The 27,306-nt window shown below is 41.0% G+C and overlaps 1 protein-coding gene across 1 annotated transcript in view; it reads right to left on the minus strand.

Moving 5' to 3' along the window:
- Nucleotides 1–22,470: 22,470 nt before the first annotated feature.
- The window catches only part of KNTC1 (kinetochore associated 1), a 65,740-nt gene continuing 60,904 nt past the window's right edge, over nucleotides 22,471–27,306 (minus strand). The window contains exons 58-63 of the mRNA XM_052654808.1: nucleotides 27,027–27,090; nucleotides 26,529–26,658; nucleotides 25,358–25,447; nucleotides 24,736–24,881; nucleotides 23,616–23,706; nucleotides 22,471–22,488 (exon numbers count right to left, since the gene is read on the minus strand). Of these exons, the coding sequence (XP_052510768.1) occupies nucleotides 22,471–22,488; nucleotides 23,616–23,706; nucleotides 24,736–24,881; nucleotides 25,358–25,447; nucleotides 26,529–26,658; nucleotides 27,027–27,090 (539 nt within the window). The remainder of the gene's footprint in view (nucleotides 22,489–23,615; nucleotides 23,707–24,735; nucleotides 24,882–25,357; nucleotides 25,448–26,528; nucleotides 26,659–27,026; nucleotides 27,091–27,306) is intronic.

Genomic DNA, 27,306 nt, shown 5'->3' on the forward strand with positions numbered 1-27,306 from the left:
CCAGTTTCAAGAGCCCAGAGTCAGCAAGAGAGACATCCATGGTTTAATGGATGAGGGAACTTACATGTCTGAAGCAAGAAACAAAGTCCTGGAACAACGTTCCACCATGTGTGGTGGACGGCGGGCAGGACACGGTGACAGTCTCTGCTCCTGAGAGGTAGGGGAGATTGCCAGTTGTAGGGGAATTGAGGTCAGAAGAGTTCACTAGTTACCAGGGAAACCAGCAGAGAGACACGTCCCTCACCGCCCCTTTTGTTAAAGGAAACAGTGACCGAAACTGCCCACTCTTGCCAGGCACCATACTAACCAGTTTCATGAGTTATTTTATGACAGGAGGAATACGGGAAGGAACACAGAACTGACAAGTTACCACAAACTGGAAGAATTCAGGAAAAGTCAAAAAGAGATGCTGTGTGTCCTACCACCTCCCAGAATCCTTCTTGCTGGAGTCCATCTTGGCTGAGCCATGCCTGCACCACCAGGAAGAATCCTGAGTCAGAGTGATTGGCCAGGGACAACCCGGAAATTATTCACATCACCGTAAAACCCGAGACTGCAAGCCAGGTGGCAGAGCAGTCCTCCTGGGTTCCCTTGCCCTCCTGCTCTCCACCTGGGTGCTCCCTTCTCCATAAAATCTCCTGCTTTGTCAGCACATGAGTCTCCCCAGACAATGCATTTCTGAGAGTTAGACAAGAGCCCACTTTAGGACCCTGGAAGGGGTCCTCCTTCCTGCAGCATTTTGTTGAGAACAATCAACAGCTGGGGCAGGTATATAGGAAGGTCAGTCCTGTGTGTAGAGTTTAGGTGAAGCAGGTGCTCGTCAGGCAAGAGATGGACAAAAAGAGCAAGACAACAGCCATCTTGAGTGGCCTGACCATATGTCTCCTGCTTTACTCTACAGATAGAAAGCTTTCAGGAAAAGGATAATGCAACTGGGCGGGCTTTTATAAGGGCATATAAAAGCTAGTATTAGAGAGTAAAAGGGCTTCCTTGATGGCTCAGACAGCGAAGAATCTTCCTGCAATGTGGGAGACCCAGGTTTGATCCCCGGGTTGGGAAGAGCCCCTGGAGAAGGGAATGGAAACCCACTCCAGTATTCTTGCCTGGAGAATTCCATGGACAGAGGAGCCTGTCAGCCCTACAGTCCGCAGGGTTGCAAAGAACTGGACACAACTGAACAACTAAGACACACACACACAACCCTTAGAGATTAATACTTGAAGTGTGGTTGGATTTGATCTTGCTCCTACTATATACTTCTTGGCACTAAGTCCTAAGTCATTGTGTAATGTGTAAACAAAACTATGAAAATAAATGACTTAAATCACCTACAGTAAAAACCTGTTTCACAGTTGATGGATTGAAGGAGCTAGGTCCTGGGCCCACACTAATTAAGGTGCTTAGCCATGATGGAAGTGAATTTAGACTGTCCCTCTGAGAATCTCTAACAAAGATACAGAATGACCTTCCCCTCAGTCTCCGCATCTTGGTTGTTTCATTTTTCCCATTCAGCTAGAGATTTGTATGTTCAATGGGTCTTATCTCTTAAGAGATGACTTGTTTATTCCAGAAGTCTTGAATTGCCTGGAATGTGAGGTATTTCCAAAACAATGAGTGAGTGTGCTTAAATAAAAGGAAACAACACAGACTCCCGCTGACTTTCAGATGGGCGGAAGGATGAGGACTAAACCACTGCCAAGGTCCTTTGGGCTCTGCCTAGGAGCCAACTGCAAAGAAAGGGAAAGGAAAGAGGAATGAACAATTATGTTTTGAGACTTGCCCTTTGGGTTATTTGTCTCTACTTTTGAGGGCTTCCCAGGTGGTGCTAGTGGTAAAGAACCCGCCTGCCAGTGCAGGAGACATAAGAGACACAGGTTTGATCTCTGAGTTGGGAAGATCCCCTGGAGGAGGGCATGGCAATTCACTTCACTATTTTTGCCTAGAGAATCCCATAGACAGAGGAGCCACAGGATGGAGCCATGTCTAAAGGGTCACAAAGAGTTGGATACGACTGAAACAACTTAGCACTCACGCATCCACTTTTGAAAGCTGTTGATTCTTTTCAGCTCAGTTCAGTTGCTCAGTCGTGTCTGACTCTTTGTTTTCCCTATCACAAAGTCCCAAAGCTTACTCAAACTCATGTCCATAGAGTTGGTGATGCCATTGATTCTTTTAGCTTCTCTATAAATTCAATGAGATCCTTAAAATGCACATGAGATTGGGTAACTCAGTCAAAGCCACAGGATCCAGAGCAAAGGTCTAGGTTCTGGTTTAAACCCCTGAAACCTCAACTCTATAATTGCCAAAGAAGAAAACATAAATGAAACATACATTATTTACCAATTGGAATCAGGGATGAAAATAAGTAAAGACTTAGCCATTAAAATCCAGAGGACGTTTTCATCACCTTTCAGAAGAATATGGTTCCTATAGTACTCAGCCCTAAAAGGAAGGAAATTCTGACGTATTACAACATGGATGAACCCAAAGGACATTCAGTTCAGTTCAGTTCAGCCTCTCAGTCGTGTCCGACTCTTTGCGACCCCATAAATTGCAGCATGCCAGGCCTCCCTGTTCATCACCAACTACCGGAGTTCACTCAAACTCATGTCCATCGAGTCAGTGATGCCATCCAGCCATCTCATTCTCTGTCGTCCCCTTCTCCTCCTGCCCCTAATCCCTCCCAGCATCAGAGCCTTTTCGAATGAGTCAACTCTTCACATGAGGTGGTCAAAGTATTGGAGTTTCAGCTTTAGCATCCAATGAACACCCAGGACTGATCTCCTTTAGAATGGACTGGTTGGATCTCCTTGCAGTCCAAGGGACTCTCATGAGTCTTCTTAAACACCACAGTTCAAAAGCATCAATTCTTCGGTGCTCAGCTTTCTTCACAGTCCAACTCTCACATCCATACATGACCCCTGGAAAAACCATAGCCTTGACTAGATGGACCTTTGTTGGCAAAGTAATGTCTCTGCTTTTCGATATGCTATCTAGATTGGTCATAACTTTCCTTCCAAGGAGTAAGCATCTTTTAATTTCATGGCTGCAATCACCATCTGCAGTGATTTTGGAGCCCCCAAAAATAAAGTCAGCCACTGTTTCCACTGTTTCCCCATCTGTTTCCCATGAAGTGATGGGACCAGATGCCATGATCTTTGTTTTCTGAATGTTGAGCTTTAAGCCAACTTTTTCACTCTCCTCTTTCACTTTCATCAAGAGGCTTTTTAGTTCCTCTTCACTTTCTGCCATAAAGTTGGTGTCATCTGCATATCTGAGGTTATTGATATTTTTCCCAGCAATCTTGATTCCAGCTTGTGCTTCCTCCAGCCCAGCATTTCTCATGATGTACTCTGCATATAAGTTAAATAAGCAGGGTGACAATATACAGCCTTGACGTACTCCTTTTCCTATTTGGAACCAGTCTGTTGTTCCATGTCCAGTTCTAACTGTTGCTTCCTGACCTGCATATAGGTTTCTCAGAAGGCAGGTCAGGTGGTCTGGTATGCCCATCTCTTTCAGAATTTTCCACAGTTTCTTGTGATCCACACAGTCAAAGGCTTTGGCATAGTCAATAAAGCAGAAATAGATGTTTTTCTGGAACTCTCTTGCTTTTTCCATGATCCAGCGGATGTTGGCAATTTGATCTCTGGTTCCTCTGCCTTTTCTAAAACCAGCTTGAACATCTGGAATGGAAGTTCATGGTTCATGTATTGCTGAAGGCTGGCTTGGAGAATTTTGAGCATTACTTTACTAGCATGTGAGATGAGTGCAATTGTGTGGTAGTTTGAGCATTTTTTGGCATTGCCTTTCTTTGGGATTGGAATGAAAACTGACCTCTTCCAGTCCTGTAGCCACTGCTGAGTTTTCCCAATTTGCTGGCATATTGAGTGCAGCACTTTCACAGCATCATCTTTCAGGATTTGAAATTGCTCAACTGGAATTCCATTACCTCCACTAGCTTTGTTCGTAGTGATGCTTCCTAAGGCCCACTTGATTTCACATTCCAGGATGTCTAGCTCTAGGTGGGTGACCACACCATCGTGATTATCTGGGTCATGAAGATCTTTTTTATACAGTTCTTCTGTGTATTCTTGCCACCTCTTCCTAATATCTTCTGCTTCTGTTAGGTCCATACAATTTCTGTCCTTTATCGAGCCCATCTTTGCATGAAATGTTCCCTTGGTATCTCTAACTTTCTTGAAGAGATCTCTAGTCTTTCCCATTTTGTGGTTTTCCTCTAATTCTTTGCATTGATTGCTGAGGAAGGCTTTCTTATCTCTCCTTGCTATTCTTTGGAACTCTGCATTCAGATGCTTATATCTTTCCTTTTCTCCTTTGCTTTTTGCTTCTCTTCTTTTCACAGCTATTTGTAAGGCCTCCTCAGACAGCCATTTTGCTTTTTTGCATTTCTTTTCCATGGGGATGGTCTTGATCCCTGTCTCCTGTACAATGTCACAAACCTCTGTCCATAGTTCATCAGGCACTCTATCAGATCTAGTCCCTTAAATCTATTTCTCACTTCCACTGTATAATCATAAGGGATTTGATTTATGTTGAGTGAAATAAGAAGGTCACAAAGCAACAAATACTGTATGATTCCACTTCCATGAGGTCCCTAGAGTAGTCAAATTCAGAGAGACAGAAGTAGAATTGTGGTTACCAGGGGCTGCGGAAATGGGGAATTATTGTGTAATGGGGACAGAGTTTTAGTTCACATGAGAGAAAACTCTGAAACTGGATGGTGGGGGTGGTTGTCCAACAATGTGAATGTATTTAAGGCCACTGAACTGTATAGTTTATTTATTTGGCTGCCTTCAGTCTTAGTTACAGCACATGGCATCCTTGTTGCATCATGTGGGAATATTTCAATGCAACGCTCAGACTTTCTAATTGTGGCTTGCAGGCTCAGTAGCTCCAAAGTACGTGGGATGTTAGTTCCCCCACCAGGGATCAAACCTGAGTCCCCTGCATTGCAAGGTGAATTCTCAACCACTGGACCACCAGGAAAGTCCCTGAAATGTATACTTTAAAATGGTTAAGATGGTATATTTTGTTGTGTTTTACCACAATTAAATATTTTTCTTTAATGGAAAAAAAGAGAGAATATGGTTCCTAATCTATACTGGGAATGTTCTATGTCTTGATTTGAGTGTTTTACTACATGGGCATGTTGTGTTTGTGAAAAATCCATTGCAATTTCCATACTCTTCTGTATGTTAGTTTGTGTGAGTGTTAGTTGGTCAGTCATGTCCAATGTTTTTCAACCCCATGGACTGTAGCCCACCAGGCTCCTCTGACCATGGGATTCTCCAGGCAAGAATACTGGAGTGGATATCCATTCCCTTCTTCAGGCCATCTTCCTGACCCAGGGATCAATCCCACATCTCCTGCATTGCAGGCAGATTCTCTACCATCTGAGCCACCAGGAAGGCCCCCAGTACATTAGTTTACTTCTGTTAAATTTGTAAGACAACTGTTTCTTATTAGTGGCGAAGTAGACAGCTCACTGTCACTTCAAGGTGTATATACTATATCCAAAGGCAGAAACAGCAGAATTTGAAGGAGTTTGGAGTGGGTTGAATAGTCTCTCCACCACAATATTCATGTCCACCTGGAACCTCAGAATGTGACCTTCCTTGGAAATGGTGTCTTTGTAGATGTAATTAAGGTCAGGATTAAGATAAGATCCTACAGAATAGGATAGGCCCTAAATCCAATGACAAGTATCCTTATGAAAGACAGAAAAGGATTATTCCCTGGCAGTGCAGTGGTTAGGACTCGATACTTTCACTGCTAGGGGCCCTGGTCATGGATCTAAGATCTCACAAGGCACACAGTTAGGCCAAATAAACAAATAAAATAAAAGGACAGAGAGACACGTAGCGAGGGCCATGCAACAATGGAGACAGACAATGGAGTGATGCTGCCAAAGCCAAGGAACACCCAGCACCACCAAAAGCTGCAGGAGATAAGGAGGGATTTTCCACTAGAGACTTTGGAGAGAGTGTGGTCCTGCTGACACTTTTATTTTGGACCTCTGGCCTCCAGGACTGTGAGAGAATAGGTTTCTGATGTTTTAAAGCACCCAGTTAGTGATCATTAGGTATGGCAGCCCTAGAAAATGAATATAGAGATATTTGGGCAAACTGGAGAGAAACTTGAGTATTCTCTTGGTGCCTTTCGAGAGACCTAACTAAGCAGGCTCGATGAAGATGATGTGGTGGTATAGCTTGGCCACTGGCTTTCATCCTTCTGGTTCTTTCTTCCTTTCCCTCTTCCATTCAACCCTCACCACTCACATTTTCTTTTTATTCTTGCTAAGCCCAGAAATAAAATTGAAAATATAGAAAAATCCCACCAGTAATCTAGGTTGAACCAAAAGCATGGAAAAGGTGACCCATTAAAATACTAGCACGTAGAATTCTTTTTTTTTTCTTTTTTTTGGGGGGGGCAACACTGTAAAGCTTGTGGGATCTTAGTTCCCTGAACCTGGGCCTTTGTCAGTGAGAGTGAGTCCTAACCACAGGACCATCAGGGAAGTCCCCAGAATTCTTATCTTTACATGGCAAACCTATAAATGATAGAACTATTACAATCAGTGTTGTATACAGTGGCTGATCAAGAGTCATCTTAGAGAGATCGAAGCACCAGCCTATGCACTCATATCATTTGATGACAAAAGTTTTCCTAGATATTCTGGCTCCATTATGACCAAAAAATCACCAACCACAGGGCATGTGATATTACGAGGTAGAAAGAAGAGGAAGAAATTTTGTAAATTACCACTTCTTCTTTTGAGGTATGAAACAGAGTATGGGTTATGAGTAACATCCTCTGTAGACTTAAAAAATCAAGTCTATATAAAGAACGTTGGAAAAAAATAAGTCGGCAATAGTTCTGGTGACATGCCATTTCTCCTGGTTCATCGTATTATTTATTTGAATGCAAGGAATATCCTAACGCTTCATACATAGATGCCTAGTCATATAAACAAGATATTCTCTGAAGTAGTTCCAATGAACTTGGATACTGAGTAAACATCACAGAACAAAGAATGAGTAAGGGGACTTCCCTGGCAGTCCAGTGGTTAAGACTCCACATTTCCATTGTAGGGGTGCAGGTTCAATCCCTGGTTGGAGAACAAAAGATCCCACATGTCTCAAGGTGTGACCAGAAAGTAAAAACAATAATAATAAAATAAAAATGAGTGGGAGTTAGCTAGGCAAAGAGGGGATGGCAGCAAAGTCTTGAAATACCATGGTATATGTAGAGAATTGCTGCCAGAGACAAGAGTGGAGTGGAAAAAATCTGATCATATATTTTAAAAAATATTTATTTATTTGGCTGTACCAGGTCTTAGTTGTGGCATGTGGGATCTAGTTCTTTGACCAGGGATCACACCCTGACCCCCTGCATTGGGAACTTAAGTCCCAGTCACTGGACCACCAGGGAAGTTCCCTGATCACAGAGTCTTTTTTTTTTAATTAATTAATTTTAATTGGAGGCTAATTACTTTACAATATTGTAGTGGTTTTTTGCCATATATTGACATGAAGTGGCCATGGGTGTACATGTATCCCCCATCCTGAACCCCCCTTCCTCCTCCCTCCCTATCCCATCCCTCAGGGTCATCCCAGTGCACAGGCCCTGAGCACCCTGTCTCATGCATCAAACCTAGCCTGGCAATCTGTTTCACATAGGGTAATTTACATATTTCAATGCTATTCTCTCAAATCATCCCACCCTCGCCTTCTCCCACAGAGTCCAAAAGTCTGTTCTTTACATCTGTGTCTCTTTTGCTCTCTTGCATATAGGGTCATCATTACCATCTTTCTAAATTCCATATGTATGCATTAATATACTGTATTGGTGTTTTTCTTTCTGACTTACTTCACTCTGTATAATAGGTTCCAGTTTCATCCACCTCTTTAGAACTGATCCAAATGCATTCTTTTTAATAGCTAATATTCCATTGTGTATATGTACCACAACTTTCTTATCCATTTGTCTGCTGATGGACATCTAGGTTGCTTCCATGTTCTAGCTACTGTAAACAGTGCTGTGATGAACATTGGGGAACATGTGTCTTTTTCAATTCTGGTTTCCTTGGTGTGTATGCCCAGCAGTGGGATTGCTGGGTCATATGGGAGTTCTATTTCCAGTTTTTTAAGGAATCTCCACACTGTTCTCCGTGTGCCTGTATTAGTTTGCATTCCCACCAACAGTGTAAGAGGGTTCCCTTTTCTCCACACCCTTTCCAGCATTTATTGTTTGTAGACTTTTTGATAGCAGCCATTCTGATCGGCATGAGATGGTACCTCATTGTGGTTTTAATTTCCATTTCTCTGATAATGAGTGACGTTGAGTATTTTTTCATGTGTTTGTTAGCCATTTGTATGTCTTCTTTGGAGAAATGTCTGTTTAGGTCTTTGGCCCATTTTTTGATTGGGTCGTTTATTTTTCTGGAATTGAGCTGCATGAACTACTTGTATATTTTTGAGATTAATTATTTGTCAGTTGCTTCATTTGCCATTATTTTCTACTCTGAAGGCTGTCTTTTCACCTTGCTTATAGTTTCCTTCATTGTGCAAAAACTTTAAAAAGTTTAATTAGGTCCCATTTGTTTATTTTTGCTTTTATTTCCATTACTCTAGGAGGTGGGTCATAGAGGATCCTGCTGTGATTTATGTCAGAGAGTGTTTTGCCTATGTTTTCCTCTAGGAGTTTTATAGTTTCTGATCTTACATTTAGATCTTTAATCCACTTTATTTTTGTGTATGGTGTTAGAAAGTGTTCTAGTTTCATTCTTTTACAAGTGGTTGACCAGTTTTCCCAGAACCACTTGTTAAAGAGATTGTTGTTTCTCTTTTGTATATTCTTGCATCCTTTGTCAAAGATAAGGTGTCCATAGGTGTGTGGATTTAACTCTGGGCATTTTGTTCCACTGATCTGTATTTCTGTTGTTGTGCCAGTACCATACTGTTTTAATGACTGTAGCTTTGTAGTATACTCTGAAGTCAGGTAGGTTGATTCCTCCAGTTCCATTCTTCTTTCTCAAGATTGCTTTGGCTGCTCAAGGTTTTTTGTATTTCCATACAAATTGTGAAATTATTTGTTCTAATTCTCTGAAAAACACTGTTGGTAGCTTGATAGGGATTGCATTAAATCTATAGATTGCTTTGGGTAGTACTCATATTTTCACTATATTGATTCTTCTAATCCATGAACATGGTATATTTCTCCATCTATTTGTGTCACCTTTGATTTCTTTCAGCAGTGTTTATAGTTTTCTACATATAGGTCTTTGGCTTTTTTAGGTAGATTTATTCCTAAATATTTTATTCTTTATGTTGCAATGGTGAATGCTATTGTTTCCTTAATTTCTCTGTTTTCTCATTATTAGTGTATAGGAATGCAAGGAATTTCCATGTGTTAATTTTATATCCTGCAAATTAACTATAGTCATTGATTAGCTCTAGTAATTTTCCGGTGGTGTCTTTAGGGTTTTCTATGTAAAGGATCATGTCATCTGCAAACAGTGAGAGTTTTACTTCTTCTTTTCCAATCTGAATTCCTTGTATTTCTTTTTCTTTTCTGATTGCTGTGGCTAAAACTTCCAAAACCATGTTGAATGGTAGTGATCAGAGTGGGCACCCTTGTCTTTTTCCTGACTTTAGGGGACAAGCTTTCAATTTTCACCATTGAGGATAATGTTTGCTGTGGGTTTATCATATATGGCTTTTATGATGTTCCATCTATGCCTGCTTTCTGGAGTGTTTTTTTTTTTTTCATCATAAATGGATGTTCAATTTTGTCAAAGGCTTTCTCTGCATCTATTGAGATAATCATATGTTTTTTAATTTTCAATTTGTTAATGTGGTATATCACACCACATTAATTGATTTGCAAATACTTAAGAATCTTGGCATCCCTGGGACAAAGCCACTTGGTCATGATGTATGATCTTTTTAATATGTTGTTGGATTCTGTTTGCTAGAATTTTGTTAAGGATTTTTGCATCTATGTTCATCAGTGATATTGGCCTGATTTCTTTTTTTGTGGCATCTTTGTCTGGTTTTGGTATTAGGGTGATGGTGGCCTCATAGAATGAGTTTGGCAGCTTACCTTCCTCTGCAATTTTCTGGAAGAGTTTGAGTAGGATAGGTGTTAGCTCTTCTCTAAATTTTTGGTAGAATTAACCTGTGAAGCCATCTGGTCCTGGGGTTTTGTTTGTTGGAAGATTTTTTATTACAGTTTCAATTTCCATGTTTGTGATGGGTCTGTTAAGATTTTCTATTTCTTCCTGGTTCAGTTTTGGAAGGTTATACTTTTCTAAGAATTCATCCATTTCTTCCAAGTTGTCCATTTTATTGGCATATAGTTGCTGATAGTAGTCTCTTATGATCCTTTGTATTTCTGTATTGTCTGTTGTGATTTCTCCATTTTCATTTCTAATTTTGTTGATTTGATTCTTCTCCCTTTTTTTCTTGATGAGTTTGGCTAATGGTTTGTCTTTTTTATTTATCTTCTCAAAGAACCAGCTTTTAGTTTTGTTGATATTCGCCATAGTCTCCTTTGTTTCTTTTTCATTTATTTCTGCCCTAATTTTTATGATTTCTTTCCTTCTACTAACCCTAGGATTCTTCATTTCTTCTTTTTCTAGTTGCTTTAGGTGTAAAGTTAGGGTATTTATTTGATTTTTCTATTGTTTCTTGAGGTAAGCTTGTATTGCTATGAACCTTCCCCTTAGCACTGCTTTTACTGAATCCCAGAGGTTTTGGGTTGTCGTGTTTTCATTTTCATTCGTTTCTATGCATATTTTAATTTTTTCTTGATCAGAGTCTTAACTGATATCTTAAGGATGAGTAAGTCAATATGTGTACATATTGAAAATAACAACAACAAAAGCCCCTAAAAGTATTAAGGTGACTAAAAAGCTACAGAATATAGCAATAGTTAAAGAAATGGCAACCCACTCCAGTATTCTTGCCTAGAGAATCCCATGGACAGAGAGGCTTGGTGGGCTACAGTCCATGGGTCGCAAACAGTCAGACACGACTGAGCAACTTGACTTTCTTTCTTTCTTTATAATAGCCCAAAGGTGGAAACAACCCAAATTTCCATCAATGGATAAACTAAGTGTGGTCTATCTACAGGGCTTCCCGGGTGGCACTAGTGGTAAAGAATCCGCCTGCCAATGCAGGAGATATAAGAGAGGCAGGTTTGATCCCTAGGTCAGGAAGATCCCCTGGAGGAGGGCATGGCAACCCACACCAGTATTCTTGCCTAGAGAATCCCATGGACAGAGGAGCCTGGCAGGCTACTGTCCATAGGGTCACAAAGAGTCAGACACAACTGAAGCGACTTAGCAGGCATGCATAATCTATCTATGCAATGGAATATTATTCCACCATAAAAAAGGAATAAAATACTGATACATCTACTACAACATGGATGAACTTTGTGGTTGCAAAAGCCACATATCATGATTCTATTTACATATTCAAATGTCCAGAAGAGGCAAACCCATAGAGAGTAGACTAGCAGTTGCTTGGGAGGTGTGGATTGGGAAGGGGGATAGGGAGATGATAGCTAAAGGGTATGGGGTTTCTTTTAGAGGTGATGAAAATGTTCAACAATTGACTGGTGATATGTGTGCTTAGTTGCTCAGTCGTGTCCAACTCTGCAACCCCATGGATTGTAGCCCACCAGGCTCCTCTGTTCATGGGGATTCTCCAGGCAAGAATACTAGAGTTGGTTGTCATGTCCTCTTCCAGGGAATCTTCCCAACCCAGGGGTTGAAGCCAGGTCTCCCACATTGCAGGCAGATTCTTCATCATCTGAGCCACCAAGGAAGACTGTAGTGATAGTTGTATATATTTGTGATGTACTCAAAAGTGTTGGATTGTATACTTTAAGTAGGTGAATTGTACAGTATGTGAACCATATCTCAAAAAAGCCTTTTTTCTCAAGCTGTAGGACTACTTACCAAGAGAAAGTCAGTTTAGAGGTTGTATTCTTTGGTCCTATGGATGTCAGAAGGAGAGTTCAAAATGAGAAATTGCTCTAGGAATGTCTTTATTCCCTCTAAAAAACACTAAGCCTTGGTTGTTCGAAAAGCACAAATCCTTGTTTTCTGGTTGCTTTGGGATATTTAAAGAGTGACAGAAAGAAAACAAAAACCCACTGAGTAGCTCTTTAATCTTTTCTAAAGTTTATGGTAAGACTTAGCTGTTGTGAGTTCAGATTTAGAATCTTGTCATGCTTCCCAGTTGAGATCATATTGAATGATGGCCACTGGACTCTGAGATGTACAGATACACTGTGGATTTAACTCATCCATAAATCTCAAGTGGAAAAGCGAGAGGAGATAAACCAGACTGGAAGACAAGATGTTTGTCCTGGCATTTTCTCCCACTTCATCAAGAGTATTGCAAGGTCTCCCACCAGGATGGCTAAAATTAAAAGGACTGATATACATGCTCCCCAGTGTTCACTGCAGCACTATTTACAATAGCCAAGACACAGAAGCAACCTAAATGCCAATCAACAAATGAATGGATAAAGAAGATGTAGTACAGATACACAATGGAATACTACTCAGCCCTAAAAAGAACAAAATAATGCCATTTGTAGCAAACTGGATGACTTAGAGATTATCATACTGAGTGAAGTAAGTCAGACAGAGAAATAAAAATATATGATACCATATGCGGAATCTAATTTTAAAAAATGATACAAATGAGCTTATTTACAAAATAGGAACAGACTTCAGTTCAGTTCAGTCGCTCAGTCGTGTCTGACTCTTTGCGACCCCATGAATCACAGCACGCCAGGCCTCCCTGTCCATCACCAACTCCCAGAGTTCACTCAGACTCACGTCCATTGAGTCAGTGATGCCATCCAGCCATCTCATCCTCTGTCATCCCCTTCTCTTCCTGCCCCCAATCCCTCCCAGCATCAGAGTCTTTTCCAATGAGTCAACTCTTCGCATGAGGTGGCCAAAGTACTGGAGTTTCAGCTTTAGCATCATTCCTTCCAAAGAAATCCCAGGGCAGATCTCCTTCAGAATGGATCGGCTGGATCTCCTTGCAGTCCAAGGGACTCTCAAGAGTCTTCTCCAACACCACAGTTCAAAAGCATCAATTCTTCGGCACTCAGCCTTCTTCACAGTCCAACTCTCACATTCATACATGACCACAGGAAAAACCATAGCCTTGACTAGACTGACCTTAGTCAGCAAAGTAATGTCTCTGCTTTTGAATATGCTATCTAGGTTGGTCATAACTTTTCTTCCAAGGAGTAAGCGTCTTTTAATTTCATGGCTGCAGTCACCATCTGCAGTAATTTTGGAGCCCCCCCAAAATAAAGTCTGACACTGTTTCCACATCTATTTCCCATGAAGTGATGGGACCAGATGCCATGATCTTAATTTTCTGAATGTTGAGCTTTAAGCCAACTTATTCACTCTCCTCTTTCACTTTCATCGAGAGGCTTTTTAGTTCCTCTTCACTTTCTGCCATAAGGGTGGTGTCATCTGCATATCTGAGGTTATTGATATTTCTCCTGGCAATCTTGATTCCAGCTTGTGTTTCTTAGCAGATATCAAAACCAAACTTATGGTTACCAAAGGGGAAATGGGGAGGAAAGGGATAAATCAGGAGCTTGAGATTAACCTATACACATTACCATATATAAGATAGATAACCAACAAGGACTTACTGTAAAACTCAGGGAACGCTACTCAATATCTTTGATACCGTATATGAGAAAAGAATCTGAAAAAATGAATATGCATATATGTATAACTGAAACACTTTGCTGTACACCTGAAACTAACTCAACAATGTAAATCAACTAAACTCCAATACAAATTTTAAAAATACATAAAAATAATAAAATTAAAAGGACTGATGATTCAAAGTCTTGTCACGGATGTGGGGTAATCTCTCACACATGGCTGGAGGGAGTGTAGATGGTATAACTACTTTGGCAAGACTGTTTGGCAATGTTTACTAAAGCACTTCCACTCCCGGAAACACACCCACAGTCAGTGAGTGTTCTTCTTCTTCTTTTTTTTTAATGTTATTTATTTTCTGGCTGTGCTGGGTCTTCATTGATGCATGGGCTTTTCTCTAGTTGTGGCAAGTGGGGGGTACTCTCTAGCCATTAGGGAAACTCTCAATGAGGGCTTCTGTCCATCAAAGCCATGTACAGGAGTGCTCACAGCAGCTTCATTCATCATTGTCAAAAACTGGTAAAAACCCAGATATCTGTCAGGAGTAGAATGGGGAACTTCCCTAGTGGTACACTGGATAACAATCCACCTGCAAGTTCAGGGACACTGGTTTGATCCCTGGTCCGGGAAGATCCCACATGCCATGGAGCAACTAAGCCCGTGTGCCACAACTACTGAGCCTGTGCTCTGGGGTCCAAGAGCTGCAACTACTGGGCCTGCATGCTGCAACTATTGAAGCCTACGCACCCTTGAGCCTACATCTTGCAACTACTGAAGCCTGTGAGCCTAGAGCCTGTGTTTTATAACAAGGTTTAGTCACTAAGTCATGTCTGACTCTTGTGATCCCATGGACTATAGCCTGCCAGGTCCTCTGTCCATGGGATTCTCCAGGCAAGAATACTGGAGTGGGTTGCCGTTTCCTTACAAGCCATGAAATGAGAAGCCCGTGCACTTCAGTGAAGAGTAGCCCCTGCTCACCACAACCAGAGAAAGCCCACGCACAGCTATGAAGACCCAGCACAAACAAGAAAAAAGCAAGTAGAATGGGTAGGGATGTCCCTGGCAGTCCAGTGGCTAAGACTCCAAGCTTCCAATGCAGGGGGACTGGGTTTGATCCCTGGTTGGGGAACTAAGATCCCACATGCTGTCTGGCCAAAAAAAAAAAAGAGAGAGATAATAGATAAATAAAGGTACATTAATACAATAGGATACTCACAAGGATGGAAACGAATGAACTACTGCTATTGCTATAAAAAATAATATACGTGACTCTTAAAATGTTGAGGAATGAAGTCAGACTCTAGGGTAGATGCTGTAACAGTCCACTTAAAGAAGGTTCAAAACCAGGTGAAACTAATAATCTATGATGGTAGAGGAGAGAACAATGGTTATTAATGGGGGAAATATGCTCTATCTAGGAGGGGGCACCAGGTGGTGTTCTGGTATGTTAGAATGCTCTATATTTTGATAAGGATTATCGTTGTACAGCTGTAGACATAGGGAAAAAGTAACCCAACTTTGATTTGTGTGCTTTATCATATGTAAATTACACCTCAATATTAAGAGTACTGCAAAGTAAAGTTGTCTATGCTAGAGGCTTCCAATATGAAGTGTGCAGGACAATCCATTGGATATAGGGAGAAAGTATTAATCTCAATTTTTTATTTTTCTCTTAAAAATATTTATTTTTTTTTTTTGGCTGTGTTGGGCCTTAGTTGTGACACACAGGATCTAGTTCCCTGACCAGGAATCAAACCTAGGCCCCCTGCATTGGGAGTGAGGAGTCTTAGCCACTGGACAACCAGGGAAGTCCCTCTTTGTCTTTTTAAAAATTTAACTATAGTTGACTTACAATATTGTGTTAGTTTCAGGTATATAGCTTTAGGTTTTTCCCCATGATAGGTTATTAGAAGATATTGAATGTGTTCATATTTCCTCTTTTCAAAACCTCTACTAAAGGAATATACATTGGGAGTACATATTCAAACGTTTTAACTGAAGGGCATGCCATAGAAAAGTTGGGGGACCACTAGCCTATTTTATCTAGGGCACCAGCATTCAACTAAAAAGAACCCATTGGCTATCTTAAGGACATGTGTGTGCTTACTTGGCTACTCCCATCTGGACGGACGCGTTCACCCAAACTCTTTGGTCTTATTCTCTTACTTAAAGCTCGGTCAAAAACTACCCAGGGGAGGCAGCCAATGTGCTTACATAAGCACAGCAAGTAGATTCCAAATCTCTGGGCCCCAGAAGAAACAGTACGAAGACTGAATATCTTCCATCTTGTCAGACCAGCTTTTCCATCCTTAAGAAGGGCAAGCTGAGTGCCCCACTAATTAGATTCTTGACTCCGACTAGTCAAAGGATTGGCAATGAGCCACTTCATGCAAAGCTAGAGATGATGAAAGACTGTGCATGAGTCACGAAAATTAAATATAGTCTTTACTTATTTAGTTGTTGCTAAATTTCTCTTTTTGTTATGTGTAATGAGGTGCCTTCATGTGTGCATGTGACCATGAAACATTCAAGGAAGGAATTTTACCCTGAAAAATGGGTAGCCAAAATTTACTTATCTCATACAGACCTATTAAAAGTCTCCTACATGAGGCACAGTTCTAAGGTTTGGGGACAAATTAATGAATAGCGAGATGATCAATAGAGAAGGTGACAAAGGTTAACTTTTAATAGTTTTGGGAAGGAAGTAAATATGGTTATGGCCTAGTAAGTGACTGGGGAAGGGGAGAGGCTGGCCAGACAAAGGGGAAGAGTGGGAACATTGAGGCTAGAAAGGTAGGTGGACTGGATCCACGTGTAAGTCATGGTGTATATGGGCAGGAAATACTGGGCTGCAACTGAGACCCAGTTTTTAAACACTGTGCTTTAAAAAATGTGACCCTGGACTTCCCTGGTGGTGCAGTGACTAGGACTCTGTGCTCCCAAGGCAGGGGGCCTGGGTTCCACCGCTCGTCAGGGAACTACATGGCTGAGTTTGCATGCTACAACTAAAGATCCTGCATGCCATAACGAAGACCTGGTGCAGCCAAATTAAGAAAAAGAATGTGACCCTCCAAAGAGGGGTGCCTTTTCCTGGTAGATCTACTGAGAACTGTTTACTTTTTTAAAATTTTTGGCTGCATCAAGCAGCCTGCAGGATCTTAATTTCCTGACCAGGGATCAGACCCACACCTCCTACAGTGGAAACAGTCTTAACCATTGAACTGCCAGGGAAGTCTTAAAGGAGAACCTTTTTTTTTCTTTTTTTTTTTTTTAAATATAGAAAATCTTCCTAGAGAGTATTTGATGAAAAAAATCAATAGTATAAGAAAGAAATGAAAAATTTTACTCCAACTAACCTAAGGATTATAGGTTGGGAGACAGTGACTCAGATAGCTCTGAGGGCGATTCCAAAGAGGTAAGGGGGAGGTTAGTATATATGTGATTTCAGTGAAGGGGGACATGAAATCTATCAGACATACTGGTAGAAGGTTGCGGTTAGTTACCAGGAACAGACACCATAGCAAGTTTAGTGCCTTTTCAAGTATAGGAAGATGAGAAACTGGGTTTACAAAATTCTCTCCTGAAAATATCTAACAATCTGAGGGCCAGTTCTGCCAGTTTTCCCAGAGCACAGAGATCAGCTTGATCTTGGCCCTGAATTCCTTTCAGGGTGTGTTGTAGGTAAGTGACTATAGCAGTTAATGACTTGATTTTTGTAGAACTGGATGGTGGGCACCATTCTTTATTTTATAACTCCTTTCTTTCCGTCTTAATTGCAATCAAGGTTTGGAAGGTATTTTGTGACCAATTTGTCCCACAATGCTAGGAATGTTCATTTCCAGGTCAGGTGTGGATTTCATTGATGGGCCTTTTTTCCTTTTTTTAGGGGGCAGGGTGCTGTGTTACTACTGGACTTGGAGAAGGAAATGACAACCCACTCTGATATTCTTGCCTGGAGAATTCCATGGACAGAGGAGCCTGGTGGGCTACAGTCCATGTGGTCACAAACAGTCAGACATGACTGAGCACGCATATACACACACACTCACACACACAAGCTGGGGGCCTACAGTCCATGGGGTCACACACAGACATGACTGAGCACACACACGCAGACGTTACTGGACTAGGCCCTATTAACTATAACCAAAGGCCTCTGCACTACCTCTTACTGGTCTGCTATGGTCTAGAAAATGGTTCTTTCTGTTGCTTCTTTCCATATCTAGAGCTACACTATTACAATCGTTGATCTTATAGAACAATATTATCCATCATCTCAAAGTCACCTAGTCATCATTCATTTTATCTGAGGACCAATCACACATATGGCCATGCAAGAAACAATAATCTTGTGAATTAGGCAAAATACATATAATATAGCTAGTAACATCAATAAGGTCATAAGTATTTAAGTTAAAAAATTCCATTAGGTGTGGCCCAGTATTTTCCCAGGTCGTCTGACCAGTCTGTACTGAACCAATCACTATAAGGAAACCAATATATTGGCATTTTACATAGCACTCACTGGAGATATCTGCACATACAATGTGAGTGGTGGGTCATCATGACACTTTATAGGACTGAGAAAGGAATGGTATCTTCTAGTTACACGGCTAGTGCCAGAAGAAAAATTGGGTTTTATGGCTGAGCGGGTATTTCTGCCACAGGGTAGGTCTGGTTAATGCATAATGATGCACAGTGCATACTGGAGGGGAGGGAGGAGGCCAACACAAGCAGATAGCTTCGTTTCAATGTTTCTTGTCTTAAAATATAATTTTTGGAGCAGTGCTACATGGGCATGTGGGGATCTTAAGTCCCTGACTAGGGACCAAACCAGCACCCCTGCAGTGGAAGCATGGAGTCTTAATCACTGGACCACCAGGAAGTCCCAGAATATAAAATTTTGAAAGTTTCATCAAGATCTTTGTCTACTGACATGCCTGGTGGTGCAGTGGATATATCCGCCTGCCAGTATGGGGGACACGGGTTCGATCCTTGGTCTGGGAGAATTCCACATGCCTCAGAGCAATTAAGCCTGTGTACTACAACTACTGAGCCCATGAGCTCTCAGGCCCACGAGCCACAACCACTGAGCCTGAGTTTTTAGAATATGCTTAGGGAAGGGGATGGAGAATGGCTGTACGGAGATGAGTGGAAAATAAAAATAATGGTCATGGCTAATAAAAATACAATAGATATAATAATAAAAAAAGATCCTAATTATGTATCTGAACTTAAATTCAAATATATTTCAGTTCAGTCACTCAGTCGTGTCCGACCCTTTGCAACCCCATGAACCGCAGCATGCCAGGCTTCCCTGTCCATCACCATCTCCCGGAGTTCACTCAAACTCATGTCCATCAAGTCGGTGATGCCATCCAGGTACCTCATCCTCTGTCATCCCCTTTCCCTTCTGCCCCCAATCCCTCCCAGCATCAGAGTCTTTTCCAATGAGTCAACTCTTCACATGAGGTGGCCAAAGTACTGGAGTTTCAGCTTTAGCATCTTTCCTTCCAAAGAACACCCAGGGCTGATCTCCTTCAGAATGGACTGGTTGGATCTCCTTGCAGTCCAAGGGACTCTCAAAAGTCTTCTCCAACACCACAGTTCAAAAGCATCAATTCTTCGGCACTCAGCTTTCTTCACAGTCCAACTCTCACATCCATACATGACTACTGGAAAAACCAGAGCCTTGACTAGATGGACCTTTGTTGGCAAAGTAATGTCTCTGCTTTTCAATATGCTATCTAGGTTGGTCATAACTTTTCTTCCAAGGAGTAAGCATCTTTTAATTTCATGGCTGCAATCACCATCTGCAGTGATTTTGGAGCCCCCCAAAATAAAGTCTGACACTGTTTCCACTGTTTCCCCATCTATTTCCCATGAAGTGATGGGACCAGATGCCATGATTAAGCCAACTTTTTCACTCTCCTCTTTCACTTTCATCAAGAGGCTTTTTAGTTCCTCTTCACTTTCTGCCGTAAGGGTGGTGTCATCTGCATATCTGAGGTTATTGATATTTCTCCCGGCAATCTTGATTCCAGCTTGTGCTTCTTCCAGCCCAATAGCAAAAAACCACTTCATGGGCATATTAAAAGCTAACCTGTGGGCTTACCTGGTGATATAGTGGTTAAGAAACCACCTGATGCAAGGGCCACGGGGGTTTGATCCCTGGTCTTGGAAGATTCCACATGCTGAGGAGTAACTAAGCCCTTGCATGACAACTACTGAGCCTGTGTGCCTAGAGCCTGTGCTCCTCAACAAGAGAAGCGGCTGCAATGAGAAGCCTAAACACTGCAATGAAGAGTAGACCCTGCTCGCCTCAACTAGAGAAAGCCTGAATGCAGCAACGAAGACCCACCACAGCCGAAAAATAAAATAAGCTTAAAAAATAAAAAAGCTAACCTGCTCCCTATCAGAACTTGTGTGCATGTCTATTCATCTGCCACCAACTTGATATGATTCCTAATCTAAAATTATTTTATTGTATTGACAGATAACTGACATGTAATAATAGTTTCAGGTGTACATAACTCAATATTTGTATATTTGATGACGTGATCACCACAATAAATCTAGTTAACATCCAGAACTTTACTCTGAACAATGAAACCAGTGTTAAGATGGAGAAGGAAATCCTTTTTAGCCCAGCTTGAGCCCAGGAAGTGCAGGCGTCCCCAGCCCCCTGGGCCATGGACCAGTACGGCAGGTGCTGTTAAGAACTAGGCCACAGAGCAGGAGGTGAGCAGCGGGCGAGCAAGTGGAGCTTCATCTGTATTTACTGCCACTCCCTATGGCTCGCATTACTGCTTGAGCGCAGGAAAACAAGCTCAGGGCTCCCACTGATTCTGCATTATAGTAAGCTATGTAATTACTTCATTATACATCACAATGGCATAATAACGAAGTGCACAATAAATGTAACGTGCTTGAATCATCCCGAAACCACACCCACTCCCCGACCCCCATTTGTGGAAAAACTATCTTCCACAAAACCAGTCCCTGGTTCCAAAAAGCTTGGGGACTGCTGATGAAGTGGGAACGGTCATTTCCATTTGTTACGTTCTAGTGCCACCACATGACCCTTCTGTTCCTTGCACATTTATGCCCAAGAATAACAATCACAGGCCCTACTTGTGAGCTCAGCCTTATAATTACAGTTTTCTTAAGGATTAATCACATAGATGCTAAAGAAATACAAACGTAAATACCGAGACACCATTTTCACTGATCAAATTAGCAAAAAGTTTTAAAAAGAATAACTGCCCACCTTTTGGGAGGATGCAGTAAAGGAGACATCTGTTTCTGGTAGGAATAGGGTTTCGTGAAGACCTTTGGAAATCACAGTAGGTGATGGAACCAGGGGGGGGTCAAACCCAGACTTGTTATTTATCCAAAACCCATGTTTTTAATCATATTACATTGACTTTCCTATACAGAAATATTTTTCTCAACAAGCCAAACAAAGGCAAATGAATTCTAGTATTATCAGCTCCAGTTTATTCACAAGTAGAACCAAAAGAAGTGTGATTAACATTTCTGTGTGCTGGGTGGAAGGTTTGCAGCTTCACGCAGCCCTTCCAGCCAGCTTCCTTCCTGTCCTGCCAGGGGCTTACAGCCTGCAGCCTTCATCTCTCAGGCTCCTTGCCAGATGGCTTCTGTTTAGCTCTGTCATTTCTTGGCACAGGCACGGGAATTAGAAGGTTGCTGAAAGCAAAATGCTGCTGGTTTTTTTTCCCTACTGGAGGGGGGCTTGGCAGTGCAGCACTAGCGGAGGATAAGCAAGGGCTGCAGGGGCAGCAGTGCCAGGGGGAGGAGGCTCAGTCTCTGGAACAGCAGCACCCCCGGCTCAGAGCCAAAGCAGCTTCTTCTCTTTTTTTTCCCACTTTATGTGCTGCTGCAGAATCTTAGTTCCCAGACCAAGGATGGAAGCCGAGCCCCCTGCATGGGAAGCACTGAGTCTTCACCACTGAACCGCCAGGGAAGTCCCCAAAGGCAGGTTCTGATGTTAGGCTAATAGCCCCTTCCCTTCGGCTTCTCCAGTGCCCCTTCTTCATCTCCCTTTTGCCTTTCAGTCCTCTTGACACCTTTGTAATCAGTTCCTGACACTCAATCCTTCTCCGAGTGGTTTCTGTACATCTGGCTGGCCACTGATGGATACACACGGCAGCAAAGATTATAGACATATTTACTTGAATGACTATCAGTTAAAAAGACTGATATTCTGGGACTTCTCTGACGGTCCGGTGGTTAAGACTTCAGCTTCGAATGCAGGTGACATAGGTTTGATCCCTGGTCGGGGAGCTAAGATCCCACACGCCTTGTGGCCAAGAAACCAAAACATAAAACAGAAACGATATTGTGACAAATTCAAAAAAGACTTAAAAAAAAAAAGAGACTGATATTCTTATTTACATAGGTGGAAGAGAAGGATGTAAGCAGTTGCTTTACTTATTGGGAGAGCAAAATACTTTTCTTCATATAGAGTACCAAAAAACAGAGTCTCTACAAGTTATGCACGTAACTGGCAAGGAAAAGATTTATTAATTTGGGACATGAGTTGTTTATCAGGCAGTTCTGCTGTTATTAAGCATCTTAGTTATTACTTCTTGGGGAATATTTGACAATAGCTATTGCACACAGATTGCACAATTTAAAAACTGTAATAAATAGTGTCAGTTATTAACAGATTCCAAACTTCTTGTTCTTCTTGAAAAAACTTTGATCTATTAGGATCCATTAAACATCTAAATGGGAAGAAACACAAGCATTTTTATGAGTGTCAGTGTTTTAAATAGAAAATTGTTTGACAAACTACAGAAAAGGCTTAACTATATTGCTAAAAATCTATGTATGAGGTTATTTTGCATTTTAGACAACTATGATCAGAGAAAAACAGACAGATTCTAAGGGCCACAAGCTTGCCTCCTGAATCAATACTCTCCCTTTTTGAAAAAAGTAATCTTATGCCACTGATCACAATAGACTGGAAATGAACAAAGGAAGTTACTAATGGATGTTAACAAAATGTAGGCTAAATATTTTAATATGCTTGATCTGGACCAATGGAAGAAAAAACCACAATAACCTAATTATGTTTACTAAAACTACAAAAACAAGATCAAAATGAAAAATTTTACCTTATACTTAAGTTCAGAACAAAACTAAAAATGACTTATGTGCGGTTTTTATACACAAAAGCATTTGGGAGAATGCACATGAACATGTTAACAGTGATCTTATCTCTGGTTACTGAGATTTCAAGTGTTCAGTTTTTTCGTTATTATTGTTTTCTCCTGCAGATTTTTGTTTTTCTATACTGGACATATATGTCTTAGCTAATTAAAGAAAAAGAAATAAAACTGATGGAAACTCCAGCACAACATTCATCAATGTGCTTTGAAATCTAGTTTGGTGATCCAGTGGTTAGGACTCTGCACTTGCACTACCATGGGCCCGGGGTTCAGCCCCTTGGTGGGGAACTAAGATCCCACAAGCTTCGAGGTGCAGCCAAATAAGTAAATACAATAAAACTTGGTTTGTCACCTGCTCCTGTATTAAAAACAAGACTCCGCAAGGAGTCGTGATTCTTGAGAGCACCTGAAAGGCTGGGAGGGCCAGATCTGAAAACCACGGGCCACTCAGGTCCAGCAACTGGCCTGAGGCCAAATGGCTGCTTCCTGGCACAAATGAGAGTGGAACCAAGGCCTCTTGATTCCGAGTCTGGGCCTCTGTCACACAAAGAGTGAACTGTGAAAATACAGGCAGTTGCACATAAAAATACATCTATCTTCAGAACCGGCTGGCTCAATATCAAGACCCTAGAAATAGAAATGGTGTCAGGTTAAAACCCAGTAACTCGGGCCAGATTTACCTTCAGAGTTTCACAGGGAGTGGTGCCTGGTGGTATGGGCTTCCCACAATGCTTGTAATATTCAGTTATAAAGACTGAAGCGTCATCTAAACTATGAAACCAAAGAGAAGAAGAAGGGCATGAGGAAAATGTGGGGGTGATATGCAGGTCTGCCATCTCGACTATGGCAGTGGCTTCACAGGTGTACATCAAGATTTATCAAATGACACACCTAAAGCACGTGCAGCTTAGTATATATATCAACGTTACCTCAAAAAATATTACTTGTTCATAAATGACAACCTGTAATTATGGCTGGATCACAGGTGGTAAACAAGCAGAAAGAAGTCCATGGTATCGGACTTCCCTGGTGCTCCAGTGGCTTAGACTCCATGCTGCCAATGCAGGGGACCAGGGTTTGATTCCTGGAAAGGGAACTAAGATCCCACATGCTGATCCCTCATGCCACAGCTAAAGATCCTGTATGCTGCAACTAAGACCCGGTGCAACCAAATAAGAAATAAAAATTTAAAAAAGAAAAGAAAAAGAAATCCATGGCGTGGTACTGAGAAAGAGACAGTTCCCAGGGATCAGCACAGTTAGACCAAACAAATGTAGGGATGGATCCGGAAACATTTCAGTCCTGATTGAGCTTTCTCTTTCTTCAGTGTCAACTCATTTTGCCCTTCTTTTTGATTTCCAAATCTGCTCCCAACACCATCCCAAGGGATACTATTTCTAAGCTTGTGGGTACTGGAAAATTAGATAAGCTGAGCAAAAATGATGTTGTCATTGCCTCTAGTCAAGTGTCTAAGGAGTAAAGTTGTAATGTTGGGTTTTAGAGTAGGACTGTGAGATACCTATTTTGGGATTTCAGGCAGCTTGATTAATTGTCTGATTCCAAGTTCATGTTCCAAGAGACTGGGTTACAAAACAGCTACTTCTGAGTATGTGTTAGCAGTATGGTATGCATAATGTAGTGATGCTACAGTTTAATATTCAGAGCCTTTAATTACAAACAAATAGCTTTATAATTATTTGATATCTTCCTCCAAAGTAAAGATAAATTTTAGGATATTCTACATTAAGGTTTTTTTTTTTTTTTACATTAAGTTGTTTAAAAAAAATTTTATCAACTTACCTTAATTCATCTGCCAAATAGTTTACGAGTTCAGTGATGTTGTTGGTATTCATCATGTGTGATTTCAACACTGGAAAGTATTTTGTCTTTGCCAAAATCCCAAACTCCTTCTTATCTATGATATTTTTCAGCACCAGACTTCTAATCTATAGAATAACAGGTATCATTATACTCAAAATGTGTTAAATGCCAGTTGTCTCCTTCAATACCAAAGCATTTCTGACAATTAGATGTTTAATTATCACTGCACTGTGACTAAGCCTTCCTTTTGAGGGAGAGGGCTGGGGGGTGGGGGGTACTGCTTTGGCCTATTTCAGCATACAGTGAATAAATTAAAAGTTATTGTTGTTAAGCACTTCGGGATTTTTTTTTTGAGGAAAATCTGTTCACAGTGACAAGCATTGAAGGCTACAGATTTTCCACTGTGCACAGAAGTAAACAGGACACCCAGGGTCTCTGACTTTTAAAAATTTACTGAGGCTTTAATGAAATCGACGTAATTGTATACATTAACAAACAGATGGAGATGGTGACTTTTCAGCTTAATCTTGGTTTGGGGGAAATTGATTACCTCCTAATAACAAATTTTTCGTAACAAAAGGGAGAGGAAACTGCCACTTACTTGATGTGAAAACCCTACCAACTGGCCAGTATTCATATGCTCCTCTAATTGCTGTAAAATGATCTGAGGGTCACACGAGCCCAGAAAATTCTGGAGAAAAAAAAAAATCAAAATATAATGAATAGAAAAGTATAATCACTACTAATTTCTGTCAAACCTGGAAGGTTTTCGTATTTACATTTGAAATATCTTAAAGCGTATCTAGTACAGAAAAAAGACTGCCTCCATCAACAACAACAAAATTACTGAAGTAAGGAGAAAGCATTTTACAAATAACTATTTCAACAGCAAAGAGCTGTTTAATAAACATTTTGTCATCCTAAGTGCTAGAAGGAATCTATTTAAATACTAAAACTCTGAAAAGCATCAACAGATGAGTTTTAGACTAGTCAAAAGAGAAGAAAGTCAAGGACAGGCACAGATGGCTTTGAAAAAAAAAAATGAAACAAATAGAGCAAGTGACAAATAAAAAATATGTATGTTCATTTATATAGATCTTTATGAACTGGCTTATCTACCCATGGGGAAATCATTGTAAAACAGTTCAAAATGCTTTGTTCTATTTATTCTATAGTATAAAGGGGACGGGAGCTATTTTTAAAAGTTCTGTCCTCAGAATGCTCATGTGCCTTTGTTAGACACCCACACACAACCTGACTTTTCTATTTTCCACGACTAATCACCAAGCCAAGCTGCACGCAAGCCATCTTCCTCTGGTCTGTTTTTGTTGCCACCAGCCTCCTATGGGCACTCACCCCCTCAAGCTTCCCTGGCCTAGTCACGAGGCTGTTGTACGTGCATCAGGTGAGATGAATTTCTATCCAAATGCAAGGGCTTCCTAGGAGTTTTACTTCTTGCTCCCTCTCTCTTCTGATCAAGCCCAAGTGGATCACTTCCTTCTAAATACCGCCTGAGCATTTCACTTTGCACTTGCAGGAAAATTCACTGTTTTCCACTGATAGAGAATAAGGTCCAAACTCCTCTTAAGGCTTTCCAAGATAAGCCTTCATCTATCTTTCAGTCATACGTCCCACTAGACCCCAACACAAACCTTCTATCCTACTCATGCTTTACAGGTTTGATGAAAAGAAACTGCAATCTTTGGCAGGGGACATGCAATGTGAGACCTTCCACCTCCTTGGCAGCCCCAGATTAGTAATTTGTCAGATACCTTTATTTCCTGGTGCCTTTTTTCTGAGTGGGGCATGAGCATTAGACACGCTAATGCAAAAGCTGGAAGCTCTAACTGGACATACTGTCTGGCCACTCTGATCATGTCGAGGTCATCTGAAACTGGACATCTTCAAGAGAGCATGTTAATTAGTTAATAACCTGTCAGATTCAAGTCTATACATGTTGAGCAACAAATATTTAGAAGACTAAAAATCTATGATGTAACTATATGATTTACAGTAGTCACAAAAGGTACTCTACATTTACATTAAAACTAGGTACAAATTTTAGAGAATGCGTACTGAATATAAGTTCATTAGCTGCACTGCACATAAAGTAGACACTGTAAAAATTATTAATAGAGATATTGTATTTTCAATCACATGGTGTGCTTAACTTCCTAGGAAAAAGGCATTACTCATAAGGTATGTTTATTAGAAAGAAATTTTATAAGCAACAAATTTGATTTGGGGGGTAGGAAAAATATTTTACTTACTCTAGAACAGCAATGAGACTCTCACAACAATCTGACAGCTGACTGGGGCTTAAAGGACAAGAGGCTGAAAATAAAAAGCAACAATAATGTGTTTAGGAACTTCCCTGGTGGTCCACCGGTTAAGACTTTGCCTTCTAATGCAGGCGACACAGGTTTGAACCCTGGCTGGGGAGCTAAGATCCCGGCAGGCCTTGTGGCCAAAAACCCAAAACATAAAAAACAGAAGCAATATTGCAACAAATTCAAGAAAGACTTTAAAAATGGTCCACACTAAAACACA

Source organism: Budorcas taxicolor, chromosome 17 (genome assembly GCF_023091745.1).
Source record: "Budorcas taxicolor isolate Tak-1 chromosome 17, Takin1.1, whole genome shotgun sequence".
Taxonomy (NCBI): domain Eukaryota; kingdom Metazoa; phylum Chordata; class Mammalia; order Artiodactyla; family Bovidae; genus Budorcas; species Budorcas taxicolor.